Source organism: Phycomyces blakesleeanus (genome assembly GCF_001638985.1).
Source record: "Phycomyces blakesleeanus NRRL 1555(-) unplaced genomic scaffold PHYBLscaffold_3, whole genome shotgun sequence".
In the NCBI taxonomy this organism is placed as follows: Eukaryota; Fungi; Mucoromycota; class Mucoromycetes; order Mucorales; family Phycomycetaceae; genus Phycomyces; species Phycomyces blakesleeanus.
Window position 1 is genome coordinate 81,828 of NW_017265136.1, and position 16,840 is coordinate 98,667.

Consider the following 16,840-nt stretch of genomic DNA (forward strand, 5'->3'; position numbering starts at 1 on the left):
TATCTTCTTTAAACAGCTCAAAAGTAGTATGAGATCAGATATTATGTATTTCACCTTTCTATTATTATTGCCATAGTGATATATCTCTACCACTCTGTAAAAGACTCAATATGATGTCACAATAAAATCGAATATTGGATGCCCTCCTCTTATTCGCATTGTATTCACTGTGACTTGGGTCCCTCTCATTTATTTTTTTTGGGTGCTTATAAAACCAGATCATTTGCATTATGATCCATTATCCCTTTCCACAATTATTGTTAAAATGGCAACCACAATATTCTCTGTTTTCGAAAACAAGCAAAACCTGGACAAGACAGCCGTCATCATTCCATCGTCGGCGCCTATCCCTGCTTCTCTTACTTACAAACAGCTTCTTGATGTTATCTACGATTTTGCCAACAAGTTGTCTCAGGCTGTCCCTGCCGAGGCATTAAAGCCCGGAAGCTCCATTTCTATTTCTTATATTAACTCTCTCGAGTTTGTGGTTGCTTTTCTCGGTGTCGGCTTCATGCGTCTGATTGCCTCCCCTCTCAACCCAGCCTACAAGAAAGACGAATTCAACTTTTACTTGGAGGATGCCCAGAGCACAATTATGATTGTTCCCGCCGGTGCCTCCAAAGACCCAAAGAATGCTGCCGTGTCTGCTGCCAGAGACAGAGGTGCTCTTGTTGTTGAGATCCACTGGAATGGAAAGTCTTTGGATGTTGAGCTTGTTGGTGGTAGCAAAGGTTCCGGAAGCCACCGTAAGATCGAGTCGTTTAAACCCCAGACCGAAGATATTGCACTTTTGTTGCACACCAGCGGTACAACGGGAAGACCTAAAGGCAAGTATCGGCGTAAAGGAGAGTGAGCATGTGAATGCGAATGAAAATGAAAAATGCAAATACAAATGAGGATATGGAATTGGGCGTGAGCGTAGTCATAGATGTTAGGGTTAGAGTTAGTATTGGTGTGGATATGGATGACTAAGTTCTGTGAAAAAAAAAATAGGTTATGCTAATTTACTTTGTTTGGACTCCAATAGGTGTTCCTCTTACACAGCTCAACTTAGCTACCTCTATGAACAACATTGTGCACACCTATGAACTGAATCCCAAAGACAGAACCATGCTGGTTATGCCCCTCTTTCACGTACATGGCCTGGTCTGTGGATTACTGGCCACTCTCTTGGCCGGTGGCTCGGCTGTAATTCCTCAGAAGTTCAGTGCTTCTCATTTCTGGAAAGACTTTACTGATACTGGTTGCAACTGGTACACTGCAGGTAATTTTTCATTTTCTTTTTTTCTTAAAAAAAAATAAGATGTTTACTTGTTTGGTTGCTTGCTTGCTGGCGCGGAAAAAAGAAAGAATAACGAAGCCTAAACTAAACTAAACCCGACACCCATTTATCATTTCAGTTCCGACAATTCATCAGATCCTCTTGAGAAACCCACCTGCTTCGGTCCCTAATATTCGATTTATTCGCTCCTGCTCATCAAGTCTGGCCCCTGCAACTTTCCATGCCATCGAAAAGCACTTCAAGGCTCCTGTACTGGAAGCATACGCCATGACTGAAGCATCTCACCAAATGACTTCTAACCCACTTCCAAAGTTCGGACCACACAAGCCTGGGTCCGTAGGTTTGGGCCAGGGTGTTGAGGTTGTGATCCTAGACGACGAAGGCAATCCCACAATTGAGGGAGAAGTGTGCATTCGCGGTGCTAATGTCACCCATGGATATCTCAACAATGTCGAGGCTACCCAAAAATCGTTCACAAAGGATGGTTACTTTAGAACGGGTGACCAGGGTAAAAAAGACAAGGATGGTTATCTTGTGCTGACCGGTCGTATCAAGGAACTGATTAACCGTGGTGGTGAGAAGATCTCTCCTCTTGAACTCGATGCCGTCCTTCTCAGCCATCCAAAGGTAGCTGAGGCAGTAAGCTTTGCTGTTCCCGATGATATGTACGGACAGGAAGTCCATGCTGCTGTTGTGTTGCGTCCTGAGGCTTCCAAAGAAACCCACAGAGCCATTGAGCGTGAATTGACCTCGTACATGGTTACAAAAGTGGCCAAATTCAAGGTACCAAAGCGTATCTATGTAACTGAACATATGCCCAAGACTGCCACCGGAAAGATTCAGCGTCGTGTTGTCAGTGAAACATTCTTCAAGCCTCAACAGCAACAGGCTAAGCTTTAAAAATATAATGCCTTTAATTAATCGACACCAGCAACGGTACCGTCAAAAGCAACAAAAAAAAGGGTCTTTATAATACGTAGAATACTGTTTCAAAACACACGTTTTTTTTTGTACTTTATATACTAGATATTCAAAATATATATACTTCCCCAGCATCCATCCTACATTTTTTGTTCTTCAAGAGAACTAAAAGTAAATAAACAGCCAACCAAACAACAATAAGATCAATTCTCTATTTAATTTCTTTTTTGAGTGGCTATATAATATGATTAAGAATCTCTTTTTTTTTTGCCTTGGTTCATATAGACTATTGAGTATTTGATATAAACTACCATTGATTACCTACAAACCCACCATTTTCATTTAATAATAGAGCAACAGCCAGAAATCAAAGCTGTAAAAAAAAATGCTCTGAATACGACTTACGATCAGTCCATTTTAACCTTTTATTTTATTTTTATTGATTTAGAAAGGTCGTATTTTAAAGTCGATAGCAAGCAGTTCAAGGAAAAATGCATTGATAAAATTGTGCTGGTGATATAAAAGAGTAGTGGATATATTAATAATTAAATAGTTGATATAGATACAGAAATAATAATAATAATAAGAAAAAGTTAAATTTGAAAGACAATGAGTTTTCTTTAAGAAAATAGTGTTAATAACTAGCCTTCACTCCCTATATTATATGCTTTTAAAAGTGTGGTAAAATATAAATCACGTTTTTTTTTATATATAGAAAGCTTATCATAGCTCTGAATCAAGCTTTTCAGTTTCAACACCATCACACTACATTCAGGCAGGTCAAGATTAAACTGATCGACTGGAACTAATTTGAATCTGTCATTGTATTCTGTTTTATTTTATTTTATACTTTTTGTGTGAAGCTGTCTATGTCGTTTCGATCCAAACGAGGCACAAGAGTTTATATTACAGTCAAACTAATGTCATGCAACTACAATTCCAAAAAGTCGGTTATGGGAACTCAAAATCGACAACTTGTTTGACAATTTAACTTTACAGTTAAGATATTATATATACACTCACAATCAAAAACGTTTCGACCCCCGCAAAAAATGCCTAAAAAAAATCGAAAAAATAAAAATAAAAACATTGTTTTCTCCCAATATTATTAATCAAATCCAACATGCAAGACGTAAATTCATCAGAAAACACCCACGGATCATATGAAAAGGCCAATCCCTATAAATACGGATGCATCATGTACATGCATTTAGCAAATTACGGGGCGACCCAGATTTCATTGGTGGTTGGCATGAGTCTGTCCACTGTCAAGTACATCATTAAGAGAGTGGACGAGACAGGATCGCCCGAGCCAAGAAAAGGGTCCGGACGACCTAGAAAGATTGACGAGAGGACAGAAAGACACCTTGTTCAAATAGTTCGTAAGGACCCCTTTGCCTCATTTTCTAGGCTAAGGGCTTCCTTAAAGAACATGGAGGTATTTGTCTGCAGAAAGACAATAATCAGTTGTCTGAAGCGTTTGGGCTTCGGATCATATATCGCAGCTCACAAGCCAACTTTAACCGAAAACCACAAGAAAAGAAGGCTGGAATGGGCCCGTGAGCATGTGAATTGGACAGATGACCAGTGGAGAGGTGTAGTGTGGTCAGATGAATCACGGTTCACAGTTGAGGGTAATGATGGAGGAGCTAGAGCTATCAGGAAAGTCGGTGAAAGGTTCAAGGAAGAAAATATCATCGAAGGAACCAAGTGGGGGAAGGGTAGTGTGATGATCTGGAGTTGTTTCTGGGCCGGTGGTTTTGGCCCTTTGGTGTTCCTAGATGGTAACGTAAACCAAGACCAATACGTGAACACTTTGGCTCAGAACTTCCTCCCTTGGTTCCAAAATCTTTCGCGGGAACAAAACAGGAGCTTCGTGTTCCAAGAGGACAACGCCAGCTGTCATACTGGGTCGTACTCGAGGTGGTGGAAAGATAGCCATGAGATCCGAGGTTTTGACTACTGGCCCGCTCAAAGCCCGGATCTCAACCCCATCGAGCATCTCTGGTGGGCTCTCCAGAGGCGCATGAGTGACGAGAGGGCCAGTATTAACAATGTTGAAGATCTGAAGGTTGTAATGCAACGAGAGTGGCGAAGGATAGGTCTCGAACTTTCGTCAACTTTGGCCGGAAGCATGCAGCATCGATGCCAGGCTGTAATTGAGGCCAAAGGAGGTCATACAAAATATTGATCTTTTATTTTTTTTTATATTTCAATAATAAACATATATATAATCTTTTATTTGAAGTTTGAATGCTTTAGCTTTTATTACTGAGGAGCAGTTGCATGTTGAATACATGCCATGATTTCTCTCATGCATTTTTTGGGCTCAGAGGTCGAAACGTTTTTGATTGTGACTGTATATATATATATATATATATATATATATATATATTGGGGGCAAAACAGGAAGCTTTTCTTAACAGATTTGACCAAGTTACTCGTTTCTGGCCTATGAGAAATCAACAGTAAAAAAAAAAGAATCTCGATATGTTCCTTTTGGTGTGTCTTCTTTTTATATGGTTATGAGGTAGACTGGTTGCCACCATTGGGACAGTTTAAGAAGAAATAACCGTTTGTCTAAGGTTATTTAAACATTTGATATTAAAACAAAAACAAACACAGCTCATAAAAAAATTGAAAACCTTGGTTCGAATAAAACAGCAATAATTGCACTTGTTGCTTAGTTTCTTTTTTCTTCATTTCGTATATTGCAATATTTGTTGCTAAAGTTTCTTATATGCTTTTTATACTGCTATCAATTTAAATATTCATTATACATTTGCACTACCCATTTGTCTAATGTTATAAAAGCCTTTGAAATTTCTATAACTGTCTTGATATCCAGAAGTTTTCTCGTGTAAATTTAATTGCTGTAAGGCATGTCATTTTATCCCTAACTTTACCTAATTCTCTACTGCCTATTTCAATTGGACACAAAATTACTATCGACTATAATATGTGCAAGATTCAGATATTCCCTTTAAAGTTAAACAATTACTATTGTATATAGTATATTCACAATAATCTATATATGATGGTGACAAGAATGTTTCTGATACCATTGAATTATTTAAAACCTCTAGTGTCTTTGAAGCCATTAGGGTCCTTATACCCCTAATAACCCTTATAACCCGAATAGCCCTTTAAGCATCTAGAATCTTCCAAGCCTCTAAAATTTTTTTAAGTTTCCAAGGTTTTCAAAGCTATTAAATTCTTTGAATTATATGATGCTTTTGATACATTTTTCTTAGTTGATGTGATTAAAGAAACAAAGAAAGTGAAAAAATTAGAGAATCTTTAGATTTCTATGTTGTTAGACAATGCCATTAGATCCTTCTTAAATAAAGAAATATTTTAGTCAGTAAACTACTTTGTTCATGCCTTTCAAAAATTCATAAAGCCATCTCTTGTAAAATATCAGGCTAGTCTAAAGAAGATTCTTGCCACTTTGCTTATTACTATTGCTCATCTCAATTGGAAACACAATTGCGTCGTGAGTTACCTGTGCTAGATTAATTCATGAACTTGTTTTAAAAATATAAAGACCAAATGCAAGTCTTGCGGAGATATATTTCCCTTTCTTTTCAAAGATATATAAGATGGGGTTACTTATAATTTTATTGGGTTTTCTCTGATCATATAGAGTATGAGAAAAATAACAAGAAGAAGAAGAAGAAGAAGAAGAAGAAGAGTTTCTTTAGAAAGAAAGAAAAATAGATGACCAAGGAGAAGTTAATGAATACACATCATTGTGGAAGGAGAGTAATAAACATAATATGCATAGTAGTCGAATACACAAGACAAAATAAAGAGAGCAATTCGATGATGTATGAATTGAAAGAAAAAAATGTGCCTGAGAAGTCTCATCCCCGAGAGAAGTGCTGTTCCCGAGAAGTCTTGTTCCTGAGAAAAGTGTCTTTCTGTTGTTTTTGTTTTTGTTGACAATCTTACTTTTGATAACAGGATTTAAGTTTTGTTTGGCTTCCTTTCTTTAAATTGATCTACTTTCTACCTGTCTGCTTATCTACTTATCTTTCTATATATATATGCATATCCATGTGTGTTTGTATATTTGAAACAAGTAATACAACGAAAATAATAAAATACTACATGCGCACATTTAACATTAATGATAAAAAGTACGATAATTTGAAGGTCACTATTCTTTAACTTTAGTGCAATTGGATAATACCCAATGTTCAGTTGTCTTGACCTTTTGTTTGTTTGTTTGTTTTTGGTTTAATAAAGAAGAAGGCTAATGGTTTATTGAAAGCAAATGTGATTTGTATTTATACTTTATATTTATATCATATGATAATGGTGTATTATCTATCCTTTTTGTTTGTTTGTTTGTTTGATTTTACTGCTTTATAATATTCATGCTTTGTTGTTGTTTTACTTTGGGACGGAGCTATTGGTAATTGCCCATACTACTCGATATGGATTACTGCCTTGGGCCGATCATACACAAAAAACTGAAGGAAGATCTGTAATGTTTTGGGAGGATTTGATAGCGATTAACATATACACATGAGAAAAAAAAATGATATTGTGAGGAGCTCTTACAGTAAAGTCAAATACTAGAGTACCGCAGCTTCCGACTATCCAAGAGAGGTTAATGAGAAGGTAGTCCGGATCCAATGAGCGTAAGAATATGGACTATCAATATATATATTAAAAAAAACAGTAACAACAAGAAGAATTGAGTATAGGTTAGACACACATAGAGACATTTTTATATGTAAAGATGTATATGTATTTTAGTGTCGGTTTCAACATATTTATGAATATCACAAATTCGATCAATATAGGTATATATATATATATATATATATATATATATATACAAATACTGACGGACATCTTACCAAAGTAAACAAAATATTGCCAAGGACGGCGCAAATAAACATGCCAAAACTAAGTCCTTCGGTGCTCTTGTTACGCCAATTCTTCACGATCTGGGGGATTCTACTTCCGACATACAACGCCGCACTGGTCCATCCCATCAATTGAGGAACAATTGACCAAGAAGGCTGATTCTTATTTTTGTTGTTGTTGTTGTTGTTATTATTGTCACTACCAGGTATTAAATTGGGTGCCCAGTACGCACAACATGACAAGATGGTAACCAAGGTAATTGAAACAAATCCAATGAAATTGATTGTATTGGAGGACTTGGCTGCCTTTGTATCTTTGGTCGCGGTGATGACGGTAGTGGTTTCCGGTAGTGAGGATAATTCAGGTGTCGTGTGATAATTGGCTTGGTTCTGGCAATTCAATGACTGATGCTCATCTTCATAGACCGCATGTTCAGTAATCCAGGCACGACGGTAATGAAGGATTTGCCAGACAAGACCAATATCAGCCACAGTGTACCACAATGCTAGAATAAACTACTCATATTCAAAGATCGAAATATATATTTTATATTTTATATTTGTATAAAGACATTTGTATATAAGAAAAATTGAATTATTTTTGTTATCTTTTCAAGAGAGAGAGAAAAAAAAAAGAATGATCAAGAATCTAGGTGAAATGAAGATCGGGATGTAAAGAAATAATGTCAAATTGGTTTACCATGGTCGGCAGGAGATCTTGCATAATGACGCCAGCGAGATTAAAAATGTCGCCTGCCAACCAGATGATCAAAAAGGTCATTGAGAGGCCTTCACCACTTTTACGAGAGTAGTTTTCATATAATTGACTTATTTTGTATACAATTATATTAAAATATGATGTGGTGTATAGTTTAGATAGATAAATAGGTGTACAAGTAGGTTTAGTCGCGTTTTCAAATAGTGTCTACAGATTATTATTTATTTTATTTTGTAATAAACCTTACGGGGCAAAAACAATAAGCCAGCAGAGAATTGAAAGATAACCACACACACTGTACGCGGGAAAAGATTCCATTCTTTTTTTTTTTTTTAAAAAAAAATGTCAGTAATATAAAGAACAAGAACAAGAAGCCAACAATATTATAAGAGAAGAAAGAGAGAAGAAGAAGAAGAAGAAGAGAAAAAAAAAGGGGGAAAAGATGAGGAAATGAGGATGAAAATGCCGATGAGCTAACTTGACAGGCTTAGTTTTCCGTTGTCTTTTATATATTTATATATAAATTTATATTTATATTTTTATATATATATTGTATAGAACCCAATTTACTGTTACGCCTACACAAACATGCTTATTACATATTTGTAGTGTAGTGTGTGAGAAAGTTTCAGCCATTTTATACTCTTTTCCTATTCGTTTGCTCTTCGTATCTTTTTTCTTCTTCTTTCTTATTCTTCTGCTGACTATTATACACAAGGTAATTGTTTTACTTGATTAGATTCCACAATCACCACACCCATTTGACAGCACAGTTGCAATAAATGACGTGTAATAAAGAGGCCATTTGTGAATAACTTCTTTAACCAAAAATAAAATAAAATAAGAGAGAGATGAAAGAGAAAACATATTTTTTTTTAATATCTTTCTTTAAAGACAAATAGCATGTTCTTCTTTCCTTCTTTGTAAAGTCTTTTCTTTTTTGCTTTTTTGGGTGCAAGACCAAAGAAGAAGTAAAAGAAAAAGGAAATAAAACCATGAATTTCTGATAGAAGAGGGGGATTTGTTTTTGTTTTTTTTTTGATATGAATTGGTTTAATATTCTTATTATTATTATTCTTATTATTATTTTTTGTTGAAGATCGATTCTTTCTAGACTTAGAAGTAAGAGATATCGCCGAACTTCTCCTTGTAACCGGGGATGGTGAACTTGCCCTTCTGGAGCATATCCTCGATGTTCTTGGTGATCTCGGGCTTGGCGACAACGATATCATCAACCTAAAAGAAAACAAAAAAGAGTATTAAATAGATGATTTATATATTTCATTTCCATTTTCTCTCTCTTTATATATATATATATATATATGCTTAAAGCTTTATGGTTTCCATTTTCTTTTGGGTTCCAAAGCACAATTATAATATATATTCACTTTCAAAAAGTTCACCAAAGTCCACAAGTATAAATAAATAAATAAGATAAAATAAGAGAAACTTACAGTAAGCTGCTCAATGGGTCTGGAGTCCTCAATGTTGGTGAGGGTGGCATGGAGGTCCTTGAGCTCAACATCAATCTGCTGGACGGTGGTCTGAGCCTTGGCAACCTATATAATTATTTCCAAGAAAATAATAAATAAATAAATAAAGAGAGAGAAAAAAAGAAAAGAAAAGAAAACAAGGACGCGTAAGATAAAAGCAATAGAAGCACAATTATTGTCCATATCGCATTGTAAAGGAATCTCAATTGTCTTAATGTTCAATTAAGACAATGTTTCTTTTTGTTTCTTGAAAAATAATAATAACAGTAATAACAATAATGTAAGAATGACATTCTTAAAAAGAAAAACTTACAGCCTTGGCCTCGAACTGGTCGATAGCCTTGATCTGGGCATCGAGGTTGTAGGCAACAGGCTTGAAGCCCTTGAGAGCCTTCTCGGCCTGGTCAATGACGGCCTGGTTCTTGAGGGACTTGCGGTAGACAGCAAAGTCGACGGTGGTGGACTGAGCCTTCAACTCGGCCAACTGGCGCTTGACTTCGTCGTTGCGCTTACGGAAGGCGGCAAGGGAGCCAGCAGTCTCCTTGGGGAGGCTGACGCTCAACTTGGACCAGTCAATTTTCTTAGCAACTGCACGAACGGAGGCCATGTTGGTTTTTTATATTTTGGTGAAATAGAAAGAACTTTTTTTTTTAAAAAAAAAAGGAGGGCGAGTGAATTGGAAAACCAATAATAAAAATAATAATAAAAAAAAAAACACACACACACACACACACACACCGCACCGCACCGCACCGCACGCACTCTAACACCCACACACACACATACACACACACACTCTTTTCATTCATTCACACACAAAAAATTCCAATTCCAGTGGCTATAGTCCAATAAGATCTCAAGAAAACAAAAAATAAATAAAATAAATAAAAAACCGCTCCACACCCCCCCCCTACGCACCCATTCAATCTTTGCGGGTTAATCTTTTGCGACTTTCTAAACCCCACCCAGGCCCTAACAGGGGTACAACGCATCAAAATTTTGGCAGTGCAAACACGTCAGAGGTGACGTCCTTTATTTATAATTATATATATATATATATATTTTATTTTATCTAATTTAATTTAATTTAATTGGCGGAAATAACCCAGATATCTCTCGAGTATTTTATATATTAATATATATATATATGTCATTTATATGTTATATTGAAAGTGTACAATATGTGCTTTTTTTTTTTATTATTATTATTACTATTACTATTATGTTGTTGTTGCTGTTGTTGTTAATTAAAAGGCCACTTTAAGAGTAAGAATCTGGAAGGGTGTTAGTGACAATTGAACCCCCTGAGCTTGTTGGCGTTGCTGTGCCTGTTGTTGAAGTTCGACCACATCATCGTCCAGGACTCGGAGATTGGTACTAAACGTCCGGTCCAATTGTGTGGATTTACTCGAAGAACTCACAAGTTCGATATCATCTTCAAGAATATTACACCGGTGAACAGCCTTGATATGTAGAGAGCTAACAAAAAAAAATTAATTAATTAATTAAAAGGTAAATAAATTCTCTTTTGTTAATATTCACCTCACAAGTCTTGCTTTGGCATGTCCTCCATATGCTTCATACAATCTGATAATAATTTGGTTTGAATCTTCTGCCTTTTTGATGGTGTCCAGTACTACATTAGGAGCATCTTCAATATGGAATCGAGGAATTCCGGTCGATAAAGAGTCTAGTTTTGCTCTAGGGACCACTCTAGATAAATGTCGATAAAGCAATACACAAACATATAATGAGTCTATTGAACAACTCAATTGTGCAAATAATCATCATTTTTTTTTTCTTGTATTTTTCTTACCTGGTCAGCAATGGGACATTAAAATTGAATCCTTCACGGACCACATCAGATTGTAAAAAGTGTCCTCTGTGGGGATATATGGCATATTTAAATACGTGGTGTCCAATATCACAGTTTGAATCAGGCGCCTTTGTTTTAATATTTAGAAAAAGGATCAATCAGATTTGATGACAGTAATAATGATACGATCTATCATTAACATTGCTATATTCTTTTCTTTCTTCTTACCTTTGGTGATCGTATAAGAGATAGGCGAACTATATTGTCGTGTGCAGCATATCCATATTTACAGTCATTTAGCAGAGCAACACCATAACCATATTCTGAGAGATCTGCAAACTTGTGGGCCACAACCTCGAACTTGGCACTATCCCAAGAAGTGTTGTAGTGTGTAGGACGTTTAACAACACCATACTGGGTTTCATAATTCACCTATAGGAATGTACAAAAAAAAAACACACACACACACATGTGAATATTAAGTATAATCTAATTACTATTTAAACCAAAAAGTTTTCTTTTGGATATATCTATTTACCGTATCTGCCATGATGTCCCAAGCAAACTCTACTTTCTAAAAAAGAAAGAAAAATTTAAAATAAAGATGTCAATACCCCCCCGTTCATTGATCCATTAATTTCATTAAGCATATTGATTTATGGTTTAGTTATCAATATCAGACAGATTAGTTTTTTTATTTTTTTAAAAAAAAGAAGAATTACCAAGAATTGTCGGTTTTCGTTCCAATCGACTTCTGTCTCGAAATCAATGCGGCGTGAGACGGCTGTCATGATAACAATCTGGCGTAGGCGACTGGTGGCCGAGATTCGTTTCTCGACCAACAAGGCCGCACGAAGAGGTCCTTGCTCAAGAATCTGAACAGAGCCTTCTTCAACCACACGTCCTTTTTCAAGATGGTATATTTCAACTATAGACAATTAAATGCACAACAAGGTTTTATAAACATAAAAATAAATATAATTATATATAATTATATATATATATTTAAAACAAACAAAAAAAAAAGTAGAAGAAGTGTATACTCACCATCCCATGCTAATAAATAGATAAATAAAATGTATTAGTATGTATATAAATGTTTCTCTCTTTCCTTTTTAAGAAAGAAATGTATTTTCAATATCCCTGCTATTACAAACTAACTTACCATCCCAGAACAAAGGCTATTTTGTAATCAAGAGCAACAACAAGGATACATTTATTTGTGTATGTGATGGTTAGTATTGAATTTTTGACATGCAATACAAACCCTAGATGTTAAAACAAGTTCAATTACGTACAATATCTTCATACATTCTGAATACATTTCCTCTTTCGTCTGGTTTGATCAATTCTCGCCTAAGATACCAATCGTTATCGTCATCGATATTAAGCTTAATAGTATTTATTGCCATTATGTAGAACAAGTTTTGTTTTCAATTTTTATTATTGTCCTCACATACCTTTCTTCCTTGTCATGCAGTCCGATCAAGTGGCCTGATTTGTCAAAGGTGACTTGAATGTATTGGTTCTCCATTACGATATTATTCTTCTGGTCAGTAACGACCTTTACAGGTTCGTACTTGAGATCTTCCTCGAGAGAACATCCCTGAACACTCAAAGGAGGAACATTGCTAACTAGATATTGAAATAATTAAATATTTATATACATTAGCCAAACATAAATAAAATTATGCTCGTTTACCAAGTGTATATCCTGTACGTCCAAATGCAGAATATTGTTTCATTGTCGGCAAGTCTTCATCCAAAGGAACCTCGATCACTTCTGTACGAGACCAAGCTAGTGTATTAAAGATCGAAAGTGCTAAAGAAAAATAACCAAACAACACAGCACAATAAATGGCATGAATTTTGATACGAGTGTTTGTTAAACCTAATTGTCTTGATATACGTATTATATTCAATTGAACACAATATAATAGAATAGAATACAAACCTTTTTTGGATGTTGGTGGTGTAGCAGCAGGGTCCAGACCCATCAATCTTTCTAATAGATCCTCTCGCATTTGCTTTCCCATTGAATCCACCTTGGCATACATCTATAGCCCCAAAGGTTAGGTTGGTATGTTGTTGTCTTATGTCTCTATTGGTTTACCTGAAGACAATCTTCATAAACCATTTCAATCGAGGAACCTGAAATGACATCGTGAAATTGAATCAGGCAGATCATTTTCCAAAATACATCAAATTCTGCCTTTGGGTATCTGTTTTTTGTTTTGTTTTGTTAAATAAATAAATTCATATAGATGTTACAAGTTTTGTAGGTTTATTGATCAATTGGATAGATAACATTAGTCATGTATATTTACTTACGTAAATTGGGCTGGATCCATTATGTGAGCAAAGGTAGCCAACATTTCGACATCACGTAACAAGAATTCACAGCTACGGTTGAGTTTTTTACACAGGGCATGAGTGGTATAGATACCACGATGCAATTCAAAATACTTTTTATATACATAGTAAATACCAATTGTACTTGAACATGGTTTCTTGAAAGAATTTGATCTGTTTCTAATACTTTTGAACCTTACCAGTTCACCCTTCCATGTGGTCAATTCAGGAGATTCGCGTTCGATCTTTTCATAGAAATCTGTAGGTGTACTCATCTCGACTCTTGGTAATCCATCCTTTTGTACCAACCAACCAACCAACCAACAAAAATTAATAATAATAATAATAATTTGTTTTTAGATAACTATCTGTTTACATACCACATCTCGCATACGTTTTAACCGTTCAATCATACTCGAAAGAGGACCTCCTCCTCCATCACCATTACCATAGACCAACAGACTAGTATTCGAATATTCCTTATCTCGATGATTCTTGACCCTAATAGATAGAAATACATAGATTTATAGATTTATATATTTATATACATAAATTAAAAAAAAAAGAGCAAGATCAAGAATAACAATCATAGTAATAATGTCATTAAAGATATTGTAGACTTGCGTTCTAATAAGCTCTTCTGGAGTGCACTGAGCATTGTAAGTTTCTGAGGGAGCCATGTGAGTGAGGGCTTTTGACCCATCCAGACCGATCCACCAAAACGTGGTCAATGGAAACTTAATATGATTGGCAGGAAATTAAATATATATATATATATATATTGATATTGATATTGATATTGATATTGATATACAAAAATGTATTAAGAGAAAATATATAAAAAATAATATATATATATATATATATATATATATATACACATATAAATGGCTTATTAACCAGACTCTTATCTTATTCTTTACCTTGTTCACATTGTTCCATGACAATTTTTGTGTAAAAAAGTACTTCATACCTGCCAACCTCATTAATTGTGGTAGCTTAATACCCACCAATAAAAAAAAAAAAAGAGATGGTTAAAATATTTATCTTGTCATTTAATTTAATTTATTTACCTGTGAAGTGTAGCCAAAAGAATCTGGTAACCAAAACACCTTGCACCGTTTTCCAAAATGTTCTTCAAAGAAGCGCTGCCTAATAACCCAGTCAAATTATATATATATATCTATTGTGTAAGATTGATTATGTTCTTGTTACCCCAGCAGGAATTGTCGACAAAGAGATTCACCATTGGGCATATTGGTATCCATCTCGATCCAAGTCTATTAATAAATTTGGGTGCGTATATATATATATATATATATTTACATGCGCATAATCTATTCTTTTTAGTTACACACTTATAGACATACATCTTTTTGTATATATACATTTGAAACAATATTGAAGAAAAAGCATATTACATAGCCCTTCTCTCTTATGTATGTACGTGTTTTCTATCAAGTTTTTTTTTTATATATAAAAATAATAACTTACACCGCCTGTCGGAAGAAATTGACCCATAGCATTCTTTTCTCGAATCCTGTCCCACAATGCAGGATAATTATCTCTCACCCACTCATATTGTTGTGCTTGTGAACAAATGAATTTGTAGTCTGGGTAACGATCCATCAATCCGATTTGTGAAGACCAACTACGGGCAGCCTTTCGAATCGTTTCCTCAAAGGGCCAAAGCCAAGCAGTATCTTCAATTATTATTAGTAGTAATAAAATGGATACATTTCGCTTTCTTTACCTATGTGACAGTGACCCAATGCATGGATCTCATGTTGTGCATCTCCATTCTTAGCTTTCAAGAAATCTGCTGCGATTGCAAGACAGAGTGGTAAGGTACTATCGTCTCCTGGTCGAAATGCATTGATGATCTTGTTGGCTGTGTAGAGAGCCTGGGCTGCACGTGTTGATTCAGCGTGAAGATCTTTGGCCATACCCAATATGATTTGATAATCATAGAGTAGATCCCAAGCCAACTTGTTTGGTACAGCCAGATCCTGGTATACAACAAATCATAAATAAATATATATATATATATATATATATATAAATATATATATATTAAAGTATTTACCAATTCATTGAGATTGAAGAAACGGTTCGGATCTGGTGGACCGATCAACCCATTACCAGCACCAAACATACCGTTGCAAGCCATCTCTATATAAAACTGAGTAACCTCTCCACCCTGAGCTCTAGATGTCAAAAGATAATCATGACGAGCATCACTACCAGCTAAATAACCAAAAACAACAACAACAACAACAACAATAAGAAGATGATAAATACTAATAATAAATATACAATCATTACCTCCACCTGTCAAACCCTGAAGAGGTGCACCATCCATACTCCACAGAATTGCCTCATTGTCTGCGTTCCAGATAAAATGGACTTCTTCGCCCGCAAATTCATTTGGGATCCGTAACTGAACATGAAACCAATGTGTTGACTAAGAAAAATGGTACACAAATCAACAAAGTATTATTATTATTATTATTATTATTATTATTATTATTATTATTATTACCCATGAAGGACCAAACCATTCACCAAGCCTAGTCGGTCTAAATTCTTGTTGAATAGCTTCTTGGAATGGAATTCGTTTAAGATCAGGTACACTATGGACCAATAGAGATATGTACTCTTCTGTGAAATTATCAACCAAATTTTATTTTATATATATATATATATATATATAAAAGAACAGAACAGAACAGAAAGGTTAAAATAATTAAATAAATGAATAAAGGAATAGTGATATTAATTTGTATTACCAGAATTTGTACGTGCTTTGTAGAGTTGAGACAATAGATTGACATCGTTGCCATTGGCGCCTCCGCTTGTAAAGTTTGAACATCGATCCATTGTAATGCTTCGGATCAGTTTTGGGGTTGCAATGGCTGCCGGTCCTTGCGGGTGTCCATGTGAATGCATTGGATTCATCAGCTTTGATTTTTCTTTATTTGTAATGTGGAATTCAATTTATACAAAAAAAAAAGAAAAAGAAAAAGAAAGATGTATATAAAATAAAATAATCAAGTAATAGAAATATATATATATATATATTTGTTTTTCTTCAAAAAATTAAAATAAAAAATAGGTAACAGAGAGAGGGTATTGAATGTCATTTTGATATCTAAACTAGGGAAATATTAACCAACTAATCCAACTGTGTAAAATTGAGGTTTCTTCAGGTTCAATTCAGCTCTGCCCAAACCAACATAATTGCTTCCTATATCTTTTGTTTTTTTTTGCACTACAGTTCATATGGTATTCCCACCCTATATTGACTTGACAATCAAAATAATAATAATAATAATAATAATAATAAAAGTAAGCCGTTTTTGGTAAATAGGTTTGGAG

At 34.9% G+C, this 16,840-nt stretch overlaps 5 protein-coding genes across 5 annotated transcripts; 2 read left to right on the top strand and 3 right to left on the bottom strand.

The window, feature by feature from the left end:
* The first annotated feature begins 252 nt into the window (after window positions 1-252).
* On the top strand, window positions 253-2,399 carry PHYBLDRAFT_34261 (hypothetical protein). Its single transcript, XM_018440027.1, has 3 exons — window positions 253-827; window positions 1,028-1,264; window positions 1,401-2,399. Exons 1-3 carry the CDS (start codon window positions 266-268, stop codon window positions 2,180-2,182), a joined length of 1,581 nt encoding a protein of 526 aa, XP_018296211.1. The 5' UTR covers window positions 253-265; the 3' UTR covers window positions 2,183-2,399.
* Window positions 2,400-3,326: 927 nt separating this feature from the next.
* PHYBLDRAFT_163295 (Homeodomain-like DNA binding domain-containing transcription factor) lies at window positions 3,327-4,675 on the top strand (the record flags this gene model as incomplete). The annotated part of the gene is made up of 3 exons (XM_018434771.1): window positions 3,327-3,585; window positions 4,466-4,491; window positions 4,613-4,675. 3 exons carry the CDS (start codon window positions 3,327-3,329, stop codon window positions 4,673-4,675), a joined length of 348 nt encoding a protein of 115 aa, XP_018296212.1.
* Window positions 4,676-6,636: 1,961 nt separating this feature from the next.
* Window positions 6,637-8,119, bottom strand: PHYBLDRAFT_107479 (hypothetical protein; the record flags this gene model as incomplete). Its single annotated transcript, XM_018427999.1, has 5 exons — window positions 6,637-6,693; window positions 6,773-6,865; window positions 7,075-7,599; window positions 7,784-7,910; window positions 8,049-8,119. The coding sequence occupies 5 exons, from the start codon at window positions 8,117-8,119 to the stop codon at window positions 6,637-6,639; spliced, it is 873 nt and encodes a 290-aa protein (XP_018296213.1).
* Window positions 8,120-8,654: 535 nt separating this feature from the next.
* ATP7 (ATP synthase F0 subcomplex subunit D ATP7) lies at window positions 8,655-9,966 on the bottom strand. Its single transcript, XM_018440171.1, has 3 exons — window positions 9,608-9,966; window positions 9,256-9,360; window positions 8,655-9,037 (listed from the first exon to the last, which is right to left on the bottom strand). The coding sequence occupies exons 1-3, from the start codon at window positions 9,899-9,901 to the stop codon at window positions 8,918-8,920; spliced, it is 519 nt and encodes a 172-aa protein (XP_018296214.1). The 5' UTR covers window positions 9,902-9,966; the 3' UTR covers window positions 8,655-8,917.
* A 329-nt stretch (window positions 9,967-10,295) lies between these two features.
* On the bottom strand, window positions 10,296-16,411 carry PHYBLDRAFT_80187 (glycoside hydrolase family 38 protein; the record flags this gene model as incomplete). Its single annotated transcript, XM_018443566.1, has 26 exons — window positions 10,296-10,773; window positions 10,837-11,007; window positions 11,111-11,238; window positions 11,339-11,542; window positions 11,649-11,684; window positions 11,833-12,038; window positions 12,158-12,166; window positions 12,276-12,291; window positions 12,409-12,466; window positions 12,571-12,745; window positions 12,813-12,932; window positions 13,065-13,167; window positions 13,224-13,332; window positions 13,442-13,575; window positions 13,663-13,758; window positions 13,843-13,963; window positions 14,087-14,199; window positions 14,386-14,460; window positions 14,536-14,614; window positions 14,678-14,742; window positions 14,957-15,165; window positions 15,216-15,471; window positions 15,549-15,709; window positions 15,788-15,926; window positions 16,005-16,123; window positions 16,252-16,411. The coding sequence occupies 26 exons, from the start codon at window positions 16,409-16,411 to the stop codon at window positions 10,542-10,544; spliced, it is 3,294 nt and encodes a 1,097-aa protein (XP_018296215.1). The 3' UTR covers window positions 10,296-10,541.
* Window positions 16,412-16,840: the final 429 nt, after the last annotated feature.

Coding starts and splice junctions, on each gene's coding strand:
- PHYBLDRAFT_34261 (XM_018440027.1), top strand. CDS start 266: ATGGCAACCACAATATTCTCTGTTTTCGAAAACAAGCAAAACCTGGAC. Junction 828..1,027: donor TACAACGGGAAGACCTAAAG/GCAAGTATCGGC, acceptor GGACTCCAATAG/GTGTTCCTCTTACACAGCTC. Junction 1,265..1,400: donor TTGCAACTGGTACACTGCAG/GTAATTTTTCAT, acceptor TTATCATTTCAG/TTCCGACAATTCATCAGATC.
- ATP7 (XM_018440171.1), bottom strand. CDS start 9,901: ATGGCCTCCGTTCGTGCAGTTGCTAAGAAAATTGACTGGTCCAAGTTG. Junction 9,361..9,607: donor ACCAGTTCGAGGCCAAGGCT/GTAAGTTTTTCT, acceptor ATAATTATATAG/GTTGCCAAGGCTCAGACCAC. Junction 9,038..9,255: donor GACCCATTGAGCAGCTTACT/GTAAGTTTCTCT, acceptor GTTTTCTTTTAG/GTTGATGATATCGTTGTCGC.